Source organism: Silene latifolia, chromosome 11 (genome assembly GCF_048544455.1).
Source record: "Silene latifolia isolate original U9 population chromosome 11, ASM4854445v1, whole genome shotgun sequence".
NCBI classification, from domain to species: domain Eukaryota; kingdom Viridiplantae; phylum Streptophyta; class Magnoliopsida; order Caryophyllales; family Caryophyllaceae; genus Silene; species Silene latifolia.
The window spans coordinates 19,107,963-19,135,195 of record NC_133536.1 but is presented as its reverse complement, the minus strand read 5'-3'; the positions used below and the strand labels follow the sequence as shown (position 1 = coordinate 19,135,195).

Genomic DNA, 27,233 nt, shown 5'->3' with positions numbered 1-27,233 from the left:
CATATCAAGACATAAAAAAAATATTTCTACACCAATAAATGAGAAAACCCATTATTGGGACGTCACCAACAACGAGATTCAACATTCACTAATGTTAAAACCATTGAAAATCATACAAGCATTTTCAAAATTTTAGTTTAAAATTCTATAGTAAGAATATTATCTTTACTAATTATGATTATACAAGGCTTAGTAACGCGGAAAAAGAGTAAGAAAAAGGAATCATTACACAAAACGAGAAATAGCTTAGGTATCCAATTGAACACTATGGTTGAAAGAGAGTGAGAAATCATTTTCAAATGTTATAGAAAGAGGTCAAATGAGTGCCATAAAGGCGAGCACAATGGAACAAGCCAGAATAGCAAGAATGACAATTGTCAGAGATCGGAATTAGGAAGATCGATACCTCTAGAAAGGTTCACAATCCTACTTCCCAACAATATTCCCATTTCCAATAGAAAGATTCCTCAAAGGATTAAATATAAGGCCCAAATTTACAATATCATTCCAAAACAACTTTCACAAGTCTAAGGTCAAGGCTTCCAACAAAGTTATATTCGTATCCAACTAGTGTCAACTATGGGTTCCTCAAATTCTACAAGGTTTACATTTCAAAACAAGGTAGTAACTTACCAACCCCAAAATCCGAAAAATTGATAGGATCTCACGTTCCTTTATCCTTTTATTTATTAAGGATTGCCAAAAGCGAGAACTACACTCGGCTACACTCGGCTACACTCAGCTACAACACCGTCCCATCACTTCAAGTACTCAGTGCGACCTCAAGGTCTATAGAACTATAGGATTAACAAGTTCTTCTCAATACTAAGACTCTCTCACTCAAGAACTCTCAAGAGCCAACTAATACCAAATCACATCACCAATCCATTCTGGTCATCAACATCCTCAAGGAGTATTCTTTCAAATTTGATATCCTAAACTTACTTACCATCAAATTCTCAAGGAACAAGGTCATAATTGTAACAACACTTTATCACCCCAGAGTTCCTAAAACCATAAATTGAAATTATGTTCCTTAGCCTAACAATTGGTGTTAACCATACCCTTACCCTTTCTAGTTACCAAAACAAGTGCTAAAATCTCCCAATAATGTAGCTTACTCTCACTTTCTCACACCATACCTCGAGTAGTAATCAATATCACTCACTAAAACCAACAAATAATCCCACAATTTAACATTTCCCACATGATAACATATACATTATCAAACCCTCATATCCCAAGTGATTATGGAAGCCAAACCCAAACTCGGCTACTTAGTCAATCCTATATCCTCAAATCACATTTCACTAACTCTGTAAACATGGTCAACAGGGTACCAACTATACTAAGGAGATAAGGAGTGATAACGGGATAGAGAAACGGTAAAATATTTTCAAAGGTGCATGAAACGACAAGTTAGGAAACTAAGGAGTCGACCGTAAAGATAACGGTTGACAAAAATAAGAGGTATTCGAATTAAGAAGATATCTAGGGCAAGAAGAAGATACGTAAACTATGGCATAAAAACAGGGTTCAACAAACGTTAAAGAGAAGGAAAGGAGAATAGAAGCGGCACAATGAAAGGGTTACCGCTTACCAAACACTCATCAAAGCTTATGATCGATATGATAAGGTTACACCACTAAGGTGCTCAACAAAGCCCCAAAAGTCTACCAAATTATAAGACTAACAAGGACTCCAATGGTAGATATTCCTCAACCCAATTGGTTCTAAGAGCCAAAATCAATTCACCACACAAATTCATTTATTACAACCCATGTTCCAAAATATCTCCTTTACAATTCTCGTCATCGAACTTCACTTACTATGTCATCCCAAGTACCATAGCTTGTCTACTCTATCATCTCACCACTTAATACTTCTAGTCTCTGATACCATAAATTGGAATCACATCCTTGAACTCACGAACTACATCGAACAATATTCCACCAAAATTCCCAAATCCAGATGTGATTAATAAGGTCAACCATGTGTTCTCAAATTTCGAAAGATCAATAAGGCTACTCTATACTAGATTTGGTCAACTAAAAAGGTTTAACAAACTAACTAATTCCAAAGTACAATACCAATCCATTAAGCATCGTCATTGTCCCATTGTATTCCTTTCAAGGCCTACAAGGATTAGGGCTAACTATCATTCCTTAATTTTTCCACAAGAAACATTGAGACTCCCAAATGAAGTAGCTCAGGTTCATTCCATCATATGTGCTAAGGTAGTACCCATGCTCAAACATCTATAACAAACAAGCTCTCAATAGAACTAAATCCCAAGATGTTTCTCAACTCACTAGGCTCTCATATTAAGTACAACTAACAAGACTAACCAAAGGATCCCATGTTATATTCTCCTATACCACTCAAACCTTAACCAATCAATTTCTCAACTCGTTCACGCCCTCCAAAGTTACATTCTCTCAAAACCGGGTTCTCTGGAACAAGGGGACTATCCTGCGGAATAAAAGGAAGGTGTCCACATGGACTTAATTATAAGAAGAAAACGAACCTAAGATAAATCAGGAGAAAGAATTGAAAGGTAGTTACCAAGGCGAGAGAAGAGGAATTGGAAAGACGAATAGACAACGAGATTGGAAAACTAAGGTAAGATTGCATTATCTACATCTATTGGAGAGCCATCTTACAAAAGAGAAAATCAATTAGTACCTAACAATTAGCAATCACAAACAGACTACCACATAAAATCCTAACTCTACCCATCCTACCCATCTCTCAAATTTATTATTAAAAGGTCAAGTGATTTTAGGTGGGGTGCACAAACGTGCGTCGGGAGCAAATAAGTTCTGATACCAACTGTGACACCCTTAAATCTAGCCTTAATTAATTACGTAAATTCTACAGAAAAACTGGTAGGATATGTTTGTAAATGGTTCAACTAGTCAAAAACCTGCAATTTCAAAATTTTTCTTCCTAAACCATTCACAACCATTCCAACTCAAGAAGAGTGTCATAACCCTGCAATAGCTGATAAACTAACTTACATATATAACTAAAGACGCGGAAATATAAGGATACAAACCAAAAATAGAAAGGGAGACATATGTCCCTTCAAATAATATACAAACCAAAGGATAAAAGGGTTACTAATAGAATAGCCAAAACTAGGTCCAAGGTTCCTTGCTCACTAGCTCGTCTGTGACCCCCAACAAAGCATCAACAACCTGTCAATCGCATTTTATACAAACACGAAAGCCACAATTCAGTGGGGAGTAACTCCGAGTCCTCCCAGCCACGAATCGTCAAAATTAATGTAACATGTAATGTAACATGTAAACAATTTGATAAACCATTTACTTATCATGTATTCTAGCAAATGACCCCTAAACTGACCAAACTAAACTATCATGTGAATCATATAACAAATAGTAATCCAAACTTTATCAATCAGAACCGCTTACATCTCACCTATTACGATTCATAAAATCACCATTCAAGAAAGGGCAATATATCAAAGACAGGCATAAGTTCTTAGCACGGTCAATAGTCACTTTGTAACTCGAGTCTATACCACGAGGTAGGGAAGGTAATCGAACCGGTATCTTGGCTCAGCGGTTACTATTAAGAAAACATGGCCAAGAGACAACACAACCCTAGCCTAAAATCTGCGCAGACCTAGACATGCGGATACACACCACCGCACCCAAGACCCACAACTTTTTTTAAAACAAAGTGAAGTGAGTACCCTAAGGACACCACCGAAGGGTTGGCTAGTACTTAAGCTGACCCCATACTATCAAAATTAGTACCTGAGGTCATGCCCCAACTTGGATATAAATCCACTAGTCAGGAACACAAAGGCTATCAAGCAGTGAACATATACTCGTCAGAGACTATAAAGACCTATCTATGATGAAGGCCGAAATACTCACCTAGGACCTAGTCCCAGCTAGTCCCAGCTTGAATACTTTAGCCCACACCACACAAGACTCACCACACAAGTCAAGTAAGACACCCACTTAACCTTAAGAGGGCAAAAAGTCCTACTTACCAACATAAAATCTAATATTCGATCATGTGAAAGGCTATATAATTGTCTATATACAGCATACAATCCAACAGTTCCTTAATAAGTATTCAATACTGATTACCAATTCTAACAATTCTAACAATATTAAAGGCTTTAGGGGAAACTAGGGCCATTTCTACAATACAAGACACTATTAAATTCAATAAGCTATACATGTGAACTAAAGCTTGATAAATGGCCTAAAACAAGAAAAAGGCCGATTATCTAAATCATTCAACCGAATTTTTACCCGCAACCCCAGCCCTGCGACAGGTACGGGTTAAATTGCGGCTGACCAATCACTCAATTGACTGACATCGAGTCAGTCAAAGGGATTACGGCTCAGTTTTCGGCACAATCAACAAAACATTACAATTATAGCTATAAAATTCATTTTGAGCCTATTAATTACAATTTCCTTTTGTAAACTACCCTAACATGTGATAACTATTAATATAAGCACAATTTTACCAATAACATAATTTTTGTTATTAGTATGCTTCAATTCAAATTACTACCCTTTTTGTTACTTATACTATTCTAATATTAATTAACCCGAAAAGACCAAGATTGTACGAAAACCCGTGAAACAAGCACGGACCGACCCGGGCCAACCCCCAAGACCGGCCGGGGCTGCCGTGGGCCTGCCGGCTGCTGCCGGGCCCGCTGCCGCACCATTTCTCTTTTTTTTTTTTTTTCATTTTTATACATTATAAGACCGTCAGAACATTAATTAATCGTTCCCAATTCAACTTTGTTAATTAAGCTAACAATTGACATGCATGCAACCATTCTAAACATGTGAAAACTAACTCTCAAACAAAAATTCACCAAACATACAAAAATCAAAAACATGTGACGATCTTTCGTCGAGTAACTCGAAATATGTTACCTTAAGCTAGAAAATGAGCAATTAACACCTTGAAAACCCAAACCCTAACGACACTAGCCGCTATCCTCTACAATATACGAGTCCCCGAACTCGTCTTCCAATCCTTCACCTAAATAAACAATTAAAACACAATAATAAGCATATAAAACCGAAAATACCGAAAATTGGTCTTAAAACAACTTCAATAAAACTGAAATTAAATTGTACCAAGTTGTAGATCGCGTCGAGGGGATTCCGGAAAGGTAAATTATGCGAAAAACGGACTAGTAACGAAGAAATTACGTCGATTTTGAGCTTGAAATTATGTTAATGGTGTTTTTGGTCTTTTTGAGATGTTGATGATGATGATAGGAACCAAAATCAGAAAAAGAAAGAATAGGGGGAGGGGATGCCGCGTGAGAGGAAAAGAAAGGACGGGATTCGGGTTTGAGTCGGGATTTTTCGAGTCGGTTTTGACTCGTTTCGATAATAATTAAATCCGTAAGTCAAATGCAAATTCCGTCAAGACCAAAGTTTTTAAACACGAGATTACAATAAAATTGAGTATTCATACTACCCATTTCCAAATTCGTTTACCCAACGTTCAAAAGAATTGTCATTTCCCCCCGATACGCCCTTATTTCGAAATAAAAGATTTTACACGGTTTAAACTATTTTTAAACATTTCAAAACTATCAAAATAAATACTTTTCCTCAAAATATAATAAAATTATATTTCTTTGAATTATTTTTACTTTAAATATATTATTATCAAATTTTATTTGATTACTAAATTATTTTCGAAATATATTAACGGTCCAAAATTACGGGGCGTTACAATCACCCCTCCTTTTAAAAAGTTTCGTCCTCGAAACTTAGAAGGAGAAATTATAGTTATAAGAAAATATAGGTATCTTTTCAATGAAACGGTGATACTCTCGTTGATCAGACAAGAACATCCACATTCATATCAAGACATAAAAAAAAATATTTCTACACCAATAAATGAGAAAACCCATTATTGGGACGTCACCAACAACGAGATTCAACATTCACTAATGTTAAAACCATTGAAAATCATACAAGCATTTTCAAACTTTTAGTTTAAAATTCTATAGTAAGAATATTATCTTTACTAATTATGATTATACAAGGCTTAGTAACGCGGAAAAAGAGTAAGAAAAAGGAATCATTACACAAAACGAGAAATAGCTTAGGTATCCAATTGAACACTATGGTTGAAAGAGAGTGAGAAATCATTTTCAAATGTTATAGAAAGAGGTCAAATGAGTGCCATAAAGGCGAGCACAACGGAACAAGCCAGAATAGCAAGAATGACAATTGTCAGAGATCGGAATTAGGAAGATCGATACCTCTAGAAAGGTTCACAATCCTACTTCCCAACAATATTCCCATTTCCAATAGAAAGATTCCTCAAAGGATTAAATATAAGGCCCAAATTTACAATATCATTCCAAAACAACTTTCACAAGTCTAAGGTCAAGGCTTCCAACAAAGTTATATTCGTATCCAACTAGTGTCAACTATGGGTTCCTCAAATTCTACAAGGTTTACATTTCAAAACAAGGTAGTAACTTACCAACCCCAAAATCCGAAAAATTGATAGGATCTCACGTTCCTTTATCCTTTTATTTATTAAGGATTGCCAAAAGCAGAACTACACTCAGCTACACTCAGCTACAACACCGTCCCATCACTTCAAGTACTCAGTGCGACCTCAAGGTCTATAGAACTATAGGATTAACAAGTTCTTCTCAATACTAAGACTCTCTCACTCAAGAACTCTCAAGAGCCAACTAATACCAAATCACATCACCAATCCATTCTGGTCATCAACATCCCCAAGGAGTATTCTTTCAAATTTGATATCCTAAACTTACTTACCATCAAATTCTCAAGGAACAAGGTCATAATTGTAACAACACTTTATCACCCCAGAGTTCCTAAAACCATAAATTGAAATTATGTTCCTTAGCCTAACAATTGGTGTTAACCATACCCTTACCCTTTCTAGTTACCAAAACAAGTGCTAAAATCTCCCAATAATGTAGCTTACTCTCACTTTCTCACACCATACCTCGAGTAGTAATCAATATCACTCACTAAAACCAACAAATAATCCCACAATTTAACATTTCCCACATGATAACATATACATTATCAAACCCTCATATCCCAAGTGATTATGGAAGCCAAACCCAAACTCGGCTACTTAGTCAATCCTATATCCTCAAATCACATTTCACTAACTCTGTAAACATGGTCAACAGGGTACCAACTATACTAAGGAGATAAGGAGTGATAACGGGATAGAGAAACGGTAAAATATTTTCAAAGGTGCATGAACCTGACAAGTTAGGAAACTAAGGAGTCAGACCGTAAAGATAACGGTTGACAAAAATAAGAGGTATTCGAATTAAGAAGATATCTAGGGCAAGAAGAAGATACGTAAACTATGGCATAAAAACAGGGTTCAACAAACGTTAAAGAGAAGGAAAGGAGAATAGAAGCGGCACAATGAAAGGGTTACCGCTTACCAAACACTCATCAAAGCTTATGATCGATATGATAAGGTTACACCACTAAGGTGCTCAACAAAGCCCCAAAAGTCTACCAAATTATAAGACTAACAAGGACTCCAATGGTAGATATTCCTCAACCCAATTGGTTCTAAGAGCCAAAATCAATTCACCACACAAATTCATTTATTACAACCCATGTTCCAAAATATCTCCTTTACAATTCTCGTCATCGAACTTCACTTACTATGTCATCCCAAGTACCATAACTTGTCTACTCTATCATCTCACCACTTAATACTTCTAGTCTCTGATACCATAAATTGGAATCACATCCTTGAACTCACGAACTACATCGAACAATATTCCACCAAAATTCCCAAATCCAGATGTGATTAATAAGGTCAACCATGTGTTCTCAAATTTCGAAAGATCAATAAGGCTACTCTATACTAGATTTGGTCAACTAAAAAGGTTTAACAAACTAACTAATTCCAAAGTACAATACCAATCCATTAAGCATCGTCATTGTCCCATTGTATTCCTTTCAAGGCCTACAAGGATTAGGGCTAACTATCATTCCTTAATTTTTCCACAAGAAACATTGAGACTCCCAAATGAAGTAGCTCAGGTTCATTCCATCATATGTGCTAAGGTAGTACCCATACTCAAACATCTATAACAAACAAGCTCTCAATAGAACTAAATCCCAAGATGTTTCTCAACTCACTAAGCTCTCATATTAAGTACAACTAACAAGACTAACCAAAGGATCCCATGTTATATTCTCCTATACCACTCAAACCTTAACCAATCAATTTCTCAACTCGTTCACGCCCTCCAAAGTTACATTCTCTCAAAACCGGGTTCTCTGGAACAAGGGGACTATCCTGCGGAATAAAAGGAAGGTGTCCACATGGACTTAATTATAAGAAGAAAACGAACCTAAGATAAATCAGGAGAAAGAATTGAAAGGTAGTTACCAAGGCGAGAGAAGAGGAATTGGAAAGACGAATAGACAACGAGATTGGAAAACTAAGGTAAGATTGCATTATCTACATCTATTGGAGAGCCATCTTACAAAAGAGAAAATCAATTAGTACCTAACAATTAGCAATCACAAACAGACTACCACATAAAATCCTAACTCTACCCATCCTACCCATCTCTCAAATTTATTATTAAAAGGTCAAGTGATTTTAGGTGGGGTGCACAAACGTGCGTCGGGAGCAAATAAGCTCTGATACCAACTGTGACACCCTTAAATCTAGCCTTAATTAATTACGTAAATTCTACAAAAAAACTGGTAGGATATGTTTGTAAATGGTTCAACTAGTCAAAAACCTGCAATTTCAAAATTTTTCTTCCTAAACCCTACCTTTTCGCAATCCGCTTACGCTGCAATCAACCATACATATGCCTAACAAATACCACATCGTCACCTACAACAACAATCACATAATTCCAATCAGTAACTGCAAAAACCCCATTTCCCCCAATTCATGATTACAGGCAAACCCTAGAACTAATCATCAACAAACATGGGAATAAAGACTTATCGACGAAAGGAAGAAGGATTGAATGCGATTGCTAAGATTGTCCACACATACAAAGAGGAGAGATTGGGAGTGATTAGAGCGTCATACGTTTGATTAGGTTTTGTAAAATAATGTTTAGAAACTGATTATCGAAATTATATAACCTCTAATTACTCCCGAATCAAACTGCTGAAATATCACTCGCGGACCGGATACTCGGTCGAGTATAGAGTATACTCGGCCGAGTATCCTCTACTCGGTTGAGTATTCATCATACTCGGCCGAGTGTTCCTCGGCAGTAGCCAAACAGACTCCACGACACACACTCCTCGACCGAGTAGGCCATACTCGGTCGAGTACCACCCTATAAAATCCGTAGTATTACACTATGGTTGCAGTTTTGTGTGAACTTAAGTGGTTTTCGGGTCTTTTATCTAGCTTGGGTATTACTCTTACACGCCCTATGCATATTTTTTGCGACAGTCAATCGGCTCTTCATATTGCTCAGAATCCGGTCTTCCATGAACGAACTAAATATATCGAGGTAGATTGTCACTACATTCTCGACGCTATCACTGGCGGGCTTGTTGCTACTTTGCATGTTGACACACACTCTCAGATTGCTGACCTGTTTACTAAGGCTTTAGGGTAGGTTCAATTTAATTTTCTTCTTCGCAAACTGGGCGTTCTTGATCTCCACGCTCCAGTTTGGGGGGGGGGGGGGGGGGGGGGTAATAGGCCGACTTAAGCCCATTCATATTAGGTTTGAGCTAGGGTTATTTCCCAAGCTAATTATGTATTTAAACCCGTCTTGCTAATGAGAATACACAACACATTTTCACCAACTCAATACTCACTTAAACTTAACACTCGCCTTAACAAAGCTTGGGCCCTTAGGCTACTGAGTCTTTTGCACTATGGGGACAAAACTCAAACTATGTTTAGAGTAGTCATTCGAAATAGGACAATGATAGGGCGCGACTGGGTGGTACATAATCTCGGCGCCACCCTATTAAAATAATTAAATCATAACAAATTTTAAAATCTGTTTAGATTATGGCTAATTGAACGAAAGGGCATGAAAGTAAATTAGTTTATCTCTCTCCACCTAGACCTGTCAAACGGGTTAAACGGGTGGGTTACGGGTTTGGTCATTTCGGGTTCGGGTAAAATACGGGTCGGGTCTATTCCGAGTTTGAAAAATACGGGTTTATACGGGTCGGGTTTATACGGGTTTTGGGTCGGGATTTAGGGTCAGATTGACGCCTTTTAAAAAAAATCATTTTCTTTAATTCTACCTATAAACACATAATTATTCTTAAAATTATTATTATTATTATTATTATTATTATTATTATTATTATTATTATTATTATTATTATTATTATTATTATTATTATTATTATTATTATTATTATTATTATTATTATTATCTACATTAACATATGATATTAGTAAGATAAAACATTTTTGCTTAATATTTTTAATATCACACCGTTATACGAACAAGTCGATATGGCTTTTAGACCGTGTTCGGGTAAAAAAATGGGTCGATCAACATCTCTTTTTTATCATTTTTTAAAACTTGTTTTAAATCGTAATTCCTACCACTTATACGTTTTTTCTCCTCTTGCTCATCTTAGTCAACTTAATTGTCACCATCCTCGCCATCACCACCTCGTCATCATCATCATTAGATTCATTACCCTCACTAACTCGCTAAGTACGACAGTGAGACTCAAATAAGATGACAATGATGACGTGACATGTGATCCGAGGTGATGAGGGGGCAGTGCTGAAGTGGAGTGCAGTTACACGTAATACGATAAAAGTGACGGTGTAGGACACACTTCGAAGTGATGACGTGGCATATGATCAAGGTGATGACGTGGCAGTGCTAACATGGAATGCGGTTCGATGTAACACGGTGAAAGTAATTGCGTGGCACACACTTCAAGGTGATGACATGGCATGTCGCCTTAAATGATGACATGATAGTGCTGACGTAAAATACGGATCGACGTAATATGGTAAAAGTGACGGTGTGACACACTTTGATGTGATGAAGTGGCATATGGATAAAGGTGATGGCGTGGCATTCCGTATATATACATATCTTTTCTTCAAAATTTTATAAGTCAATACTTATTTGACATTATCAATTTTAAGGAAGATATATTGCCTTGGCCCAACGGTCAACCCGTTACGGGTCGGGTTTCGACCCGCTATTTACGGGTCAAAACGGGTTCGGGTATTTTTCAGGTTCGAGTTGGAAAAACCGGGTTATTTGCGGGTTATTTACGGGTCGGGTTACGGTCGGTGTTCGGGTCGGGTCAGATTTTGACAGTTCTACCTCCACCTTAATCTTAGCCGTGGAATTTACATAGGAACGGCATTCCACGACCTCATGCTTGTTTCTTAACTTGCTCATACAAGGTTTATGCAATCGTATGCTTGGTGTCTATCTGACCATGGCGTTCAATCTCGATTACGGAATTAGTTATAGTTAGGCAATTAGCTAATACAAGCAAACTAGACTTCAGCCATGAATTTTATTATTGGAGACGCTACTTTTTTCGCTTGTAGTCGTCATCGTTCAATCTTAATTAAATAAAATCACTAGAATATTTACATATTCTAATATTTGCATCGTTTCGCACATATATGATAAAAAAAAAGTGTGCATGTATTATTAACTTACGGAAGTGGCACATCGAAGCTAGATGGATATGGCGGTTGTTACAAGGCATAAGTTGAAGGAGCTATTTAACATAAGGATGTAGTATTCCATTCATGCCCTTTGGTAATTTATTTGACTAATCTTAAAAATAATTAAAATCATTAAAATTTACAAAATTACCCACGGTGGTACTCAAAATCTGCGCCACCCGGTGGCATCATCTCATTTTCCTTCGATATATATGGCCACTTTTGTACTACAATAGTAGCACCGTAGCAGAACTATATATACTCAAATTAAATACTATAATCGTCACGATCTTATGACTTAATAATCTTTTTTACAATTGGAAATTCTATATTCTACGTAGATCCTGATTTAACAAATACTTCTAAATCGACGAATTTGTAATTAATTTTTTATTTTTCATTTTTAGGAAAAAGTTTACAAGCATAATATAACCAATTAGACCAATGGTTTAGCTAGGGAAGGGCTTTCCGGGGCCTCATCCCGCATCTGACCGATGACAGATTCGAAATTATTAGTTAAATTATTATTTAATTTTTTTCGAGTTTGTTATAAAACACATCCGTTTGGTCTTACTAAGTTTAAATTCTGAATCCGCTGTTACAAATTCTAACGATGAAATGGGTGACTAGGCAAGTTGGCATTGTTGCCAAGTTGGAAGAGTAATAAATAAGCACATTATCCAGAAAGATATACATGTGGAAAATGGCAGGTAAGACTGTAAGTAAGAGTGATTATTTAGGCCTGTCGTTCGCGACCGCTTGCATTTTTACTATTCGATGTTATCCATTTGCGTTGAATGCGTTGCCACCCTAAATTAGATACCTTTGCGTAGTGTCAGACTACTCGCACGCACCATCTATCACTTATCAAATCATACTGTTATCATTACATCTTCTGTGCCTATCAATTTTTAAGTCTTATGATCTTGACTGGATTGTTGAAAACGACACCGTTTCACTATGTTGCTCTACTCCCTCTATTCAACTCCACTTTGCAACTTTCTATTTTGCGCACTATTCACAAGCGGACATTTAACTTTAAATTTCTCTCGATACATAAGTGAAAATATATTCATGTGGGATCTTATTTGATTCGTCTTTAAGAGTACATTAAAAATATCTTATTTGATTCATCTTATTTTGCGCAATGGTAGGTTATATTCCAACTATTAGGATTTATTTGATGGACATTATGTTAACATTCCAAAAACACATATTATTAACTACTCATTAATTTAAAAATTACTCCATACTATATATAGTTCAAACATTAAGATATATATTTCGAAAATGAATATAATATACAAAGTATTTTCGTTACTTGTGCAATGATTTTTCACAAATTACAACTTTTGGTACACATTTATCGGTACTTTATCTTGTTCGAGTTAGGTGCCTTTTAAACTGGGCAATGGATACGTATTTGGGTTAATATTTTAAGCGCGACTGCTACTAAATATCAAGTATCATAGAGTGTACGTATTGCTTTATAATGATCGATGACATGATCAATCAAGAACAAATATGATTTACAAGATGAAATAAAATTATATTTGTATAGATTTTGGTTTAGCTCTCCTCAAAGATAATCTTATAACACAATGTAGTTGTGTAGATCAACCATATCCATATCATTGGGAAACGTTGTATACTAAAATTTGTGTATTTTAGGAAAATTTATCATAGTTTATGAATAAACATACTCTCAACGTTTTATATTAAACTAAACCATATTGTATTTCTATCATATCCTCTAATGCAAGTTTTCCAAGATCAATTATTATTTCATCATGATATGATCATATCCAAATTCACATTTATTTTCCTTTTATCAAGAAACTTAGGGCATTAAATGATTTTCTAGAAATTCTAAATTTTTCTGCTTCTTGACAGATTTAGTGTACCAGGAGTCCAGAACTACCAGCCTATGCTAATTTTCGGATATACATTGCCATAACTACCCAAAGTCTTGTTGTGGAAGAAAAAAAAGGAATTACAGAACTACAGAAATCTTAATACAAGTGTATTATGTTGCATGCTATTTTGATGAGACCAGCTGACTAAGATAAATTCTCCAACTCATTTTGTTAAGTTTGGATAAAGACTATCTATACACATTAGGCCTTGTATTGATGAACTAGATGACTAGATGAGCTATGTTATTCGACGAGGATAGGCTCGTATATACTCTCTCGTCTAGTCATTTGTTTATTTTTAGTTTTGGCCCAATAACTAAGAAAAGAGGAGGGAAGGGAGTTATTAGATGACAAAGCAAACCAAATTGAGTGTGAATGGTTTAAATTGCTCATCAAAAACATTCTCAAAATAAAAAGGTAAACAATTGTTTAATACACCCCAAAATAAAATAGATAAACAAAAGACGGAAACAAATGGAGTACAAAATAAAAAGCGCGATGTATCAACAAATTTAACGGGTAGGACGAGTGCAAGTATAAGCTAGAAGTTGTTTTAGTCGCCACTATAAAACTGGGTGAAATGAAAATTCCCTAAATTGGGAAAATAAAAGTTGTTTAGTGACCTTGAGTAACATGGTTTGATTTTCACATACATTGTTAATTCCTTTTTTTTTTTTTTTTTTTTTCGATAACAGTGTATAATCCCCTTGTCGGGGGTGCTCTCACGACCCTTGACCTCATGATTATAATCCCCTCGCCGCATATGCTCTCACGATGAGGTAAACGGCTGACTAAAGAGTTTGCTCCATTTCCATGAGCAGAGATCGAACCCCTGACCTCATGATTAAGGGATGAGGCGAGCAACCACCACACCAAACCCTTGTTAATTCCTTCATAATGGACCAAAAATTACCTAACTTTCCCTTGAGTTTGTTTAATTATGAAATCAAACTCCTTAAATATTTATTTTAATTTCTTAAAAAATCTGATGTCTATCTATTAAGAAAAAAAACATTACACTTGTTTTCAAAAAAAAAAAGACATTAGATATAAGTCTGGCGTTTATGGATCTTATCTGACATCTAATGTACATCTATCAACTTAACTTTAGACTAATATCTGACATCTATTAGTAAAAAAATGTGATCACCACCACGTTTTTTTTTTGTAATAATGGTACTATTGAACTTTATATAAGTTCATTATGATTGATTGATTGAATTACTAGGTATAATGAGAGAGAAAGATAAAGAGAGAAGAATATTGAATTAGAGCGAGAGAGAAAGTGGAATTTGTATTATGAATATTCTGATTACAAAGATGTAACAACCTTTTGTATTTATACAAAGGATTAAACCGACATATGAATGGTAAAATAGCTACAACAACTAACCCTAACTGCCCTAACAGAGTTGGTAACTAACTTTTAACAAACTTTGTTTTCCTTGTATTCCAACACCTCTCCTCAAGTTGGAGGGTGTGAAAACATCCCCAGCTTGCTAGAAATAAGATTGTGTTGAGGGCCATTGAGAGCTTTAGTAAAGATGTCAGCTGGTTGTTGCTTGGTGGGTATAAAATAACCTGACGAGACATGCTTACAATTTTTCTCTTACAAAATGACAGTCCAAGTCAATGTATTTGGTTATTTCATGGAAAACATAATTTTTTGCAATAATATAGATAGCAGCTTGGCTTTCACACTTGACTGGAATACGAAGAACATCATGTACCTCGAGTTCATTTAAAATCCTGCTTAACCATGCTAGTTCAGCTGTAATTCTGTGAAGGGATCTGTATTCCGCTTTAGCAGAGGAAAGAGAAACAGTTTGTTGTTTCTTTGATTTCCAGGAAATCAATGAACCCCTTAGGAAAACTAGGAATCCACTGACAGACCTTTAGTTTTTGGACAAGCTGCCCAGTCCGCATTACAATAACCTTCAAGTTGAAAACCAGACTTCTTATTTAGTAAAATTCCTTGTGAAGGATCTTTAGTAATGTACTTTAGGACATGTAATGCTGCTGTCCAATGTTGTTCTCGTGGAAAAGCCATATAATGACTCAGCAACTGTACTGCAATAGAAATGTTAGGCCTGGTGTTGGTGAGATAATTCATCTTCCCCACTAATCTTTATATAGTCAGCACAATTGTCAGTGAGGTTCCCTGCCTCAGCATTAAGTTTGATAGTACTGTCCAAGGGGCTGTTAACAGGTCTTGAACTATCATAATTAAATTCTTTCACCAATTCAGTTGCAAATTTCATCTGAGTAATAACCATTCCAGTTGATATGTTGGTGAACTTCATTCAAGGGAAGTAATTGATTCTTCCCAGGTCTTTTATTTTGAAGGTACTATCCAAATATTGCTTAAGTTCTTCTATTTCTTAACCATTGTCTCAAATTATCAATATATCATCTACATAAATGGCTAAAAAGACCACTTTGCCCTCTGTTTTCTTATGAAACAATGAGTAATCATTAAAAGATTGTTGATAACCTCTAGCCTTTAATGGTTGACAAAGTTTGGCATTTCATTGCTTAGATGCTTGTTTTAGCCCATAGAGAGATCTTTCCAACTTGCATACCATATCGGGTTCAGAAGTGTCTAAACTAGGAGGCAACTTCATGTAAACCTCCTCATGTAAATCTCCATGTAGGAAGGCATTGTTGACATCTATTTGACTCATTTGCCACCCTTTCTTTACTGCAACAGTTACTAGGGTTCTAATGGTTGTCATTTTCACCACAAGAGAGAAAGTTTCAGTATAGTCTATACCTTCCTTTTGTGTGAAACCCTTTACTACAAGTCTTGCTTTATATCTTTCAATGTCTCATCTGCCTTATTATATTTAACTTTAAATATCCATTTGCAAGAAATTGCCTTCTTGCCTTTTGGTAGAGGTACTATACTCCATGTCTCATATCATTGGCTTTCAAAGCTTTGAACTTTGCTGAAATGGCCTCCTGCCACTTATGATACTTGGCTGCTTCTTCATAGTTCATAGGCTCCTAAACAGGGATTTCCTGGCCATGGGATACAACAGAAACACAAGCAACACATGCACAAAAAGAACTAGACATATGTGTAATTTTGCATAGAGAAGTAGGTGTGTGTGGGTGTGCGCGCAAACAGCATTACTAGTTCTCTGTTGTGTTTTAAACACATAGTCCTGCAAGTAAGTGGCCTGGATGAAATCTGTGATCCGTAATTATTATTATTGGCAATTCTACGATTATTAAGAGCTGTTCTAGGATGCCTATTCTCTTCAGTAGCATCTGTGACAGTATTAGAATTGTCCATAGGATCAACATGACCAGGTTCAGGAATAAGATCATTATTGAGAAAAGGAATGAAAACAGAAGCATTATTCTCTACATAAGGGAAAAGATTTTCATGAAAAAACACATCTCTTGAGTAGATAATGGCTTTGTTATCAAGATTAAGCAACTTATAAGCCTTTTTACCATAAGGATATCCTAAAAATACACAAGAAATAGCCCTAGGTGAGAACTTATTATCTCCACCAGGCTTGGCAGTAGAAGCATACACAAGGCAACCAAAAACTCTCGTATGACTGATATCAGGTAATTTGCCAAATAAATCTTGATAGGGAGAAAATCCTTGCAAAACTTTGGTAGTTAATCTGTTAATAATATATGCGGCAGTTAAAATACACTCACCCCAATATTTAGTAGGTAACTTAGATTGAAACTCTAGAACTCAAGCAGATTCTAACAAATGTTTATGTTGTCTTTCAACTCGACCATTTTGTTGAGGAGTATGAAAATAAGAAGTTTGATGCATAATTCCTTGATCTATTAAATACTGAGATAAGATATTGCTAGTGCCTAATTCAAAGGCATTGTCAGACCTAATAGCTTTTATTTTCCTTCCAAATTGGGTATCAACCATATTTATGAAAGTTTTAACAAAAACAAAAGCATTACTCTTGCAAGATAACAAGTGTATCCAAGTACATCTACTAAAATCATTAACAATGGTTAGAAAGTACTTGTATCCATTGTAAGTCAGGGTGTGGTAAGGATCTCATAAATCTATGTGAACAAGCTCAAAAGGTGCAAGAGAAACAAAAGTACTCAACTGGAAAGATAAATGATGCTGCCTGGCTTGAGCACATACTAAACAAGACTCCAAATCATTCAAGATATTATTGTCTTTCAGATTACAGAGTTGCACTTGCTTTAGCTTGTACATAGGCAAATGTCCTTGATGAGTCATAATTATATGCATATGTATGCCTCCCCTTAGTTGGCTTTGATACGGTTTTCGTGCTAGATTATATCATTTACATGACTTTTATGTTAGAATGTCGATACTTCCGCTGTTTAATGCAGGAATGATGCATTTGAGGAGCAAAGGAATAAAATGGGCATCGTGGAGTGGGCATGGAGGAATACACGGAGCATATGGCACGTAAATTCATAATAATGAAGGAAGAGAAGTTAAGAAGACAACACGAAGAAAAGAGCAGAAACAAGTGATGCCTCGATCAATTTTGTGTGGGCTCGATCGAGGAAGCATGTACTCGATCGAGTACGAAGGGGCTCGATCGAGGAACCCATTAATTCCAACTTTTACGCAATTTTTCTTAAGTCATTTATGTTTTATTATAAATACCCAAATCGTACCCTAGTTTATTTTACATCTTATTTTTATTTAGTTTCGTATAACTACTCTAAAACTCTCTTAGAATACTTTTAGTTTAGTTTATTTATTATTAGCATCGGATCTATTGTTCTTCATGACGGTATTGTTCTAATCTTTCCTCAATTATTAATTCAATTGCTTGTTCATCTTTAATACTTTTAATCATTTTGTTCATTAATCTTATTGTTGTTATTCCCTTTATCATGAGTAGCTAAATCTTTAATCTAGGGTGAAAGAAGATCTAACTTGTTAGAAAAAGGGTTGTTAATGAATTGATTGTTAAACTGCTCTTAATTGTTGTTCAATTATTGTTCTACATCTAGTTAATTGATTACTGATCATAATTGGTTAATTAGTCTTGCATAAACTAGGATTATCACCGTCAGGGTTAAGACTAGTATAAGCCACGATAATTGAATTAGACCGACTTAATAATAGCGGCTTGTTAAGTTTAGATCTAAAAAGACATATTAGAATCGACCGATTATATGACTTTTAACAATATAAATTGCTCAAACAATGAACTAAACCTTACCCTTGGATGGCTACCTAGTGAACCCGATCCCTAGACTCTTTTAATATTATTGTTATTCATCTTTATTACACTTGCTATTAGTTGTTAGAAATCAAATCGATCAAAACCCCTATAAATTTGTTACTTTAAGACGGACTTAGACTTTAGCAAATAGATTATTACCGCCTCCCTGTGGATACGATGCCCTACTTACTGCTAGCTATTTGTTAGTAGTATTATAGGATTTATTTTGATTAAGGTCAAACGACTAAAAATAAACTTATCAGTCCTAACCTGTGATGCCAACGTGTGCTAGATATATTTGAAACAAAATTGGTTACTAAATTAGTATTGGTTTTATTCAAATTAACAAAATTAGAAAAACTAGGTTCCTGAGCTGTGTTGATGTGTAGCGGATACAAGTCATGGTGATTTTTACCAAGGACCAAGTGCCTCTTAGAAGAATCCTGCAAATAACATAGGCCAGGGGTAAAACTAACCGTGGAACTAAGCTGCTTATTTAGTTTACTAATAGATAAGAGATTAAATTTAAAATGAGGTGCATACAAAACATTTTGCTATGTAAAAGTTTTAGTTATGGGAACTTATCCTATACTTCGTAGTATTGATATAAACTACTTGACCATTTGGCAAAGAAACACTATAAGGTTTGTGTTAGGCCTGATATTCCCGTAATATACTCAGGGTTTGATCATGTCCTGACTTGACATTCAGGACAGAAGCATCATGATAGCTCAAGCTTGGCACCAAGCAGGAGAGGATAACAGTCAAGTATAAAGATATTGTTTGACCAAGTCAACAAACATTATGTGGAACAATTTGGTAATTAAACCAGCAATCATGGAGAATATTTAGTCATTATTGTGAACCATTCATCTTGGTAATTAAGCGCATTGAAGACGGTAATTAATGGTGACATTAAGGGAGAATATTATGCCTTTAAAGAGGAAGATTATGCGGATATGTGGATATCCATACTCCTTTAAAAATCCCAAACTCCCCTTACTGTAGCTGTAACAGTAACACTTTCAATTCCTGACCATTTTGCCCTTCTCTATTTTTCCTCTTTATTTGCGTGTCACACTCCTGCTTCTTCTACAACATTCACCTCTCTTTCATACTTTTCCTTCTTTCCTGCTTGACTGCATGCCTAAATCGTCCCATTTAGTCCACCCATTCTCCGTCTTACTCTCTCTCACACTCATTTCCCTTTAACTAAATCCCCATTTCCTTTTTAGTTGGTATTGTTTTGAAGTGGTTGCTGAACGGAGGTCAGAGATCGGAGATAGGCGGTTTGTTGTCTTTTTTTGCTTTTTAATTTTGTTTTCATTACTATCATGGCCTTTTGATTTGGGTATCGACATTTTCAATGCGTATATCATCTCTTTCTTCGCGTTGATGGGGTTGATATTTAGCTATTTTTTTAGAAGTTTGATCAATTAATTTTTGATGATATAGGTATGATCTTCAGTCGGTTAAATTGATTAGCTAGGTTTTTACGAATTTGTTTGGTGAGATGAAGTCGAGGATTTAATGACTATAATTTTGGCGCCTCCGATTACAACTTGAAGCTGTCGGTTCAGCAACCACTTCAAAACAAAAGGGAATTAACCTCAATGGACGTTCTTGTTGCTGGTTTTCAAGATTTTGGTCATTATCGTCACCAGGTAATTAATTCTTTTACTTTTAAGTTGCATGTCATTCGTCAATTACGCATTCCCTTTAATTTGCATTGATTTTCAACGTTACTTGGGTGTCTCAAAAGGCCTGCTTTTTTCCCATCAAAGCAACTGGTTATAAAATGATGCCTACTATGTGTATGCCCCTTTCTATACACTACCGACTTGCTTCCGCTTTGAATTCTCCACTGAATAGGATAAATGTTTTGCTTTTCCCTATGAATCATCGTGACTACTTATGTGTTAATTCCTGACTATAAGGTAAAACATATGACATGATTTTACACTTTTACTAAGCAGTATTAACAATATCATTTCGCCTTGTACTTGTACACGCACAATCTCGATTCAATGTCTTAACGTGCTCAATAATATTTCCATTTCAATGAAGAGTTGAGTAACAACGTGCTCAATAATATCACCATTTATTATGCTTATGTATCCTTTGTCCCCTTTTTATATTGCATGTCAACTGCTATTTGTCACATTTTCTTGTCAAGATGATTCTTTGTAGTTGATTTCTAGATGTTGGTTAGTTTGATTTCTTGGCGAGGTTGTTTAATTGGTTTAAAGGGTCACATGAAAATTAATCAACTTATAAATAAAAAAGCCATTTGATATTTACAGTGATGATAATTCTTACTTCTTCCGTCCCAATCATTTGTTTACCTTTTTTAATTCTTTGTGAGGGTATTCTAATCTTTGGTAACAAATGACTGAGATGGAGGGAGTAGTACGTGATTACCTAAATTCCTTGCATCAGCTTGATGAAGTTTGTTATGAAATGGGGTTGTGACATTTTGGGAGCATTTTGTTGTTTTGATGCACAAAATTGTCTTGCTTTTAAGGTAGAACTTATTTCTGAAGGTCAACTGCACTATTGCTAGCTGGACTTGCCTCTCATCTGCTTGAGATGCTGGTTTTATAAATGTTAGTTTCTCTTCAAATTGAGCATTTGATCGTAATTATTGCCTGCCTAATAGCTCTCTCTTTTACCACAACATTAAACTTTATGATTCTGTAATATCGGATTTTTATAATTGGAACCGGTTGAAGCTTTGATATTGTGATGGAGCTCTTTTTGCTGGAAATTCGGAGTTCGCCAATGGGGTAAAATTTATAAACTTAACTGCAGTTATCAGTTTCTATACTTCGCAACGTTTTCTGTAACATTGACATTTACAATGGTGCGCCTGTCAAACAAAAGGTCTATGATTTCAAGATAAAAGATACTACAAATTTATGCCCAAGATTTAACCATTTCAGAAGAACTTTTTACTAAGAAAATGCGAAAGCTGCCACCCAAAAAAAACTTGAAAAATTCGCAAGTTTAGTTAAGACAGTATAATACGAGAGCTCATTGTGTTCAAGTGTGAATTCAGTTTTAAAATGAAAACTAGGTATTATTATTGTAGGGCCTTTTGGGTTTCTTATTGATGATATTAGGGTATGAGCTGTGTTTTTTGATTCCTTTGCGTGTAATCACATTAAACGTGGGTAACAGGGCTGCCATTTAGGGTCTCAGCTAAGTCTTATTGATGATATTATTAGGGTTTCAGCTAGATTGTCTGTGTAGTTTGGTAGGGGATGAGTTTCTCTGTGTTTCGAATTTTTCGTCAAGCGTTTTGATATTGGCGGAGTTGGATTTAATTTAATACACTAACCCCCTTGCTATTTGCCAAAAAAAAATAGGTTATTACGGTTTTATGAAGTTGTGAGCACGGTTCTCGGTGGTTGTTAGTTTAGTTATTACACATTTTTGGCTAGATTCATTCTTTTCTCTTGAAGTATATTGGTAGTCTTGTATTGTTGGACTGGTTTTTTAACGGGAACTCTGAATTTAGCTGAAAAAATTTCTAATAGGAAGGTGATTTTTCATGATTTAATCTGCGGAACATGGGAGAAGAGAGACTGAGAAGAAAGATGTGCGCAGACGGTGTCATTCTTAATTTAAACCTGTTAGACACTGTATGTGTTGATTTTATAGGCGGTTCACGTAAGAGTTTCATGGGATGATGAATAAGTTTAAACGAGCATGCTTAAGTATCTCATTCACTTCCCAGTTGAACCTTAAATTTCCTATTTGTTTTCTATGTTTACAACACAACCTCTATTTGCTTTTGGGGGATGGGTGGTCAGTTTACGATGGAGGAAATGGAAGGGGAAAGTCAGGGTAGTGGGGTGTGAGGAGAGCAATACGTGAGGGTCATGTCGAACACTCTTTCAGTTATAGTAAGAGGAGATTTCTGCAAATGTTGTTCATTTCTGACGATGCAAGAGTCGTTATTTTTGAACATAGAGGTGGCGCTTCGCACATCCTACTTTTACATTTTATAGACAGAAACCATTAAGGCACAAGGGAAGTGAATGAGATATGAACAAGTAGTCCGTGTTACATGACTTTTACATTTTTAATAATTATTATTTATTCATTAAATTTCAGGAACCCATTTATTCTTCGTCACCCCTTTCTGTTAAGCAAAATAACCAAGTGAAAGATGTTGTCGAGTCGCAAGATTCTCAAACTTTCTTTACTCTTTTGGACTCAGAAAATAATGGGATTATTTCAAGGCTTTCAGAAGGTAAGTAAGGGAATCAGTTATACATTTTTAACTATTTTAAGGTTCATACTGTTTAGTTAAATGCTGTTATTTGGTGTTCGTTAGGGTCAATTTATCCAGGCATTTTTTATCGAGCTGATGAAGGGTAAACATTATTTTTATAAAATTTTACTTCGAAGTAAAATTAATATACTTCTATCATTATATTCGTAGAGATGAATTTATATGAGTATACATTTCACAATATATATCCATATTGGCCATATATCTTGTTTTTAAGGGGGATTAAATATCGAATGTAGTCGGCTGAAAGTTGAGAACACTATATAAAAATTAGTGGGAGTATCATGCTGCCATGTTCTTATAAATGTTGAAGTCCACAGTCTCATGAATTAGTTTAAGTATTTGCAGCTAGGATTATTGTAGATCGAGAAACAGGAAGGTCGAGGGGATTTGGTTTTGTTGAGTTTGCTGACGATCAATCTGCCAAAAGTGCTTTGGCCATGGATTCAATTAATCATTTGGGGCAATTTAATTTCTGGGTTATTTTTGGGTCAATGAATCATCGACTGAGGCTGGCGACAAGAAAAAGGGTTGGCCTGAGTTCAGCAGGTAAATGATGTGCTGTTCTTCCTACCATTTTGCAACATATATATGGATATTGAGTAATTCCTTTGCAAATGATTTGAACTATTCTAATTATTATGGACGTGCGGTTTAAGCTATTCCAAGAACAATTGTGCTTGACAAATCGGAAAAGCAATTAGTACTATGGCCAATCAAGGAAGTGGAAACAGTACGAGAAAATCGAGTACACTTTCCTCTCCAACTACTTAGGAGCACATAAAAGGTTAAAAGTCCTAAGGCTTTAGCCTCACAAGTAAACGATTAACAAGACTTTATGCACTACATTTCCTTCTTTCTTTAGTACCATCAGACATCATTGGTGCGTAATTAGTCTAGGTTAATGTGCTCTTACATTTCCGTTTTAATTTGTAGGTAGATGTGGATTTGTCATTCAAGGAAACCGAGTTCAAGAAGGCAGAGGAGTTGGACGCAACATGGACTAACCCACAAATTCGGTGCAGCAGGAAAGGAGCAAATGTCGAAGGTGGCCTTGGACTATATGGATTCCTAACTCTTGCCTCAGATGACTTAGAAGAGTATACGGCTGCGTTCTTCAAAATTTTCAAGGTCACAGACAAATATGTCGTGTTGATGTGCAGTGATCAAAGCAGGTCAGCTGTCATAAATATTTACCCTATACATATATTGACTTTCTTAAGCTTATACCAGTTCGACATGCTGAACATTAAAAGTTTCCAGATAACTTGTAGGGCTTCCAATTGAAAACTTTCCTTAAGGCCTTAAAATTCCATTGTGTCCTACCATAAAACACTCTGCTCTTATCGAGTTATTTCATTTAATGTTTCTACACTACACTGTAGGTAGTAGTTGATAACAAATCGCTAACATCGTTGCTCGAGCTGTAATCTTTAAGATTCATATTATGAACTTTGTGTTTCTCATTTTGCAGATCAAAGCCAAGAAGGCATCTTGGAAACTCGAGTCACCGTATCCCCTTAAAGTATCAAAAGCTTTGCATGTGGTCCAGTTTAGTGATGAGGAGATACAATTGCCCCCGGTAAGGGCGTTAATTTGTATTAAAAAATTTTCTTTTTCGTCAAATAGTCAATCAAAGTATCTGCATATCAATTCGAACGATCAGTATACACTGAGATGTTCCTTGTTGTGGCATATACATACCTGATTAAACTGTTCTTTATTTATATCTGTTTCCTAGAAGTGGTTTCTCTTAGGGTGTGTTTGGATACCATTTTAAGAGGGAAAGGGAGGGGAGGGGGAGTGAGGGGAAGGAAAGGTAGGGGAGGGGAGGGGAGGGAAAATAAATTATGGTTGTTTGGATAACAAAAATGATGAGAGGGTGATGGAAGGGGAGGAAGAGGGAGATGGTAGAGTGGATGGAGGAGGAGGATGAAATGAGAGTCAAAAAAGTTTTCCTTCCAAATCTTGTCAATGATGGAAAGATTTTAGTTTGGTCTAAAGGAGGGAAATTAAATCCTCTCATTCCCCTCCCCTTCCATTTCCCTCCTTCCATATATTGTAACCAAACAAATGAAATTAAACCCCTCCTTTTCACTCCCCTCCCTTTCCCTCTAATTCTCTCAATCCAAACACACCCTTAGGGATTAATGTTTTTTTGAATTTGGTAAGTGCTGATGTTGTCATTTACAGCTTGGAGTCAAGCTATGGAAACTGGCTTACTACGAAGAGGGAAGGCAGGCTGCTCTTTGTACTGAGAAATGGCAGGTACTGGCCATTCATCAATTTCATATGTGTTGAATACCATATTCTTAGCATAAACAACAAGAGTAGGCCTTAATTTCAACCCCTCCCTCGTTCCTTTAATTTGGCCTTTATCAGCAATAGACGGCGAAATATTCTTGTATGTTTCAACTGATTATTATTGAAAATTTCACAACTTGGGGAGTTTGTAGAGGTAGTTGATCTAACACTTGTTGAACAAAACTTTCATTTTAGGCCAAGATGATACTATATTTGTTCCAAAGCTTAATCAACTTCGTGGTGTTCCTCTTCTAAAATGTAGTAATAATACTAATAATACTACTGCAGTTAGCTATTTAGATATATGAACAACAAGAAGGATAATGAGTAAAATAATAATAATCAGCAGCAGCGTAGAAATAGAAGTAGTAGTCATAGTAGAAGTAGTAGTTATAGTAGTAGTAGTAGGAGGAGGAGGAGGAGGAGGAGGAGCAGCAGCAGCAGTAGAAGTTGCTGATGATGTGTTTTGGATGAGTGTAAAGTTTGTGAAATTGATGAATTAAGAAAAGCTACTAATGGCTTTGACGAGAAGTTTTTACTTCAAGGTTTTAATTTGTTTGTGAATTTAGAGGCGAGAATTACTTCGTTATCGCTCTCGATTTTTTACATCGGGAGATTGTTCAGACTTACGAACACAGTGGCACAGCTTAATCTACTCCGTAATACGATGGACTGTTTGCCTGTATGAAGAATATGGAGAAGCAACACTACCATTTCCCCTCTTCATCTACTTTTTGGTGGATCAGTAAAAGGTGAATTGCTAGGTTATTTTGGTGTTTTGCTTTTACTGTTGATGTGCTCTCCCTTATTTTGAGTAGTTTGGTGGTTGATTGGGTTGTGTGAAAGGTTGATCGAGGTGTATTGTGATTAGGGTTTGATTGAAGCTGGCTTAATTTTATTCTTAATTCTGTAGGATTTGTTCTTTTACTTATGATTTGGAGAGTTTTTCTTCCGATAGAATACATGTAGGTGTTTGAATCAATATGTTATGATGTCCCGGTCTCTCTTGTATCTCCATTCCTCGTTGCAAATTAAACTACTTTCACTTCTTATTCTTTTTTTTTTTGTTATTTATGACTATCGCTTTATACTTTATTTTGGCCTTCACATTTCAAAACTTGCAACTTTTTTTGAGTAATCTTAAATTTACAACTCTTGTTTCTGATTAATATTTTTTTTTTAAGTACTTTGACTACTTAGCGGCATTAGCAGGAATAATTTTAGCATTGGAAGAATGGAGGATGGAAGTTTACACGGAGACCGTTTAAAACATAGAGAATCAGCATGATGTATTTTGACTCACCATTGATAAGAGCTTTCAAAGAAGATAATGTCCCCTCTAAGAATAATTTAGCAAAGCTTATCATGTGTGTTATGTATTTGTTCGTCACCATTCGTGTAGTTGTTTCGTGTTGTAATCTCGGTCCCTAAATCTCTTCGCCAAAAAAGGCTTATGTCCTTCTGGTGCCGTCATTCCACTTTCTATTTTGCGATTGTTGTATTATACTGTTTTTGCCCATTTACGCCAGTTTTGGAATAGATACTACACACGTTCCATAATCTATAAATATTTAATGGACAACGCCCCTTTCTATTGATAGTTTAATATATTACCGATTTACTTGCGCTAACCATTTTACCAAATTGGGGCACCGCGCCCGATAGGGCGCGGTGCAACAACTAGTTACTATATAAAGAAAACTGAAGACCATTCAAAGATATATGCAATCACATTCGACCATACGAGACAAGATTATAAGCTATACTATTACAATATTTAGAAAAAAAATACATTGTTTAGCTTAA

At 35.8% G+C, this 27,233-nt stretch overlaps 1 protein-coding gene and 2 long non-coding RNA genes across 3 annotated transcripts; 2 read left to right on the top strand and 1 right to left on the bottom strand.

Annotated features, from left to right (window-relative positions):
• Positions 1-3,061: 3,061 nt before the first annotated feature.
• Positions 3,062-5,301, bottom strand: LOC141612767 (uncharacterized). The gene is made up of 3 exons (XR_012529194.1): positions 5,145-5,301; positions 4,938-5,046; positions 3,062-3,200 (listed from the first exon to the last, which is right to left on the bottom strand). It is a non-coding gene; the product is annotated as an uncharacterized LOC141612767 (long non-coding RNA).
• A 15,127-nt stretch (positions 5,302-20,428) lies between these two features.
• LOC141612766 (uncharacterized) lies at positions 20,429-23,667 on the top strand. The gene is made up of 4 exons (XR_012529193.1): positions 20,429-20,487; positions 21,556-21,609; positions 22,943-23,081; positions 23,472-23,667. It is a non-coding gene; the product is annotated as an uncharacterized LOC141612766 (long non-coding RNA).
• A 12-nt stretch (positions 23,668-23,679) lies between these two features.
• Positions 23,680-26,913, top strand: LOC141613043 (fructan 6-exohydrolase-like). Its single transcript, XM_074431776.1, has 6 exons — positions 23,680-23,686; positions 23,783-23,871; positions 24,060-24,298; positions 24,598-24,705; positions 25,317-25,391; positions 26,640-26,913. Exons 1-6 carry the CDS (start codon positions 23,680-23,682, stop codon positions 26,713-26,715), a joined length of 594 nt encoding a protein of 197 aa, XP_074287877.1. The 3' UTR covers positions 26,716-26,913.
• Positions 26,914-27,233: the final 320 nt, after the last annotated feature.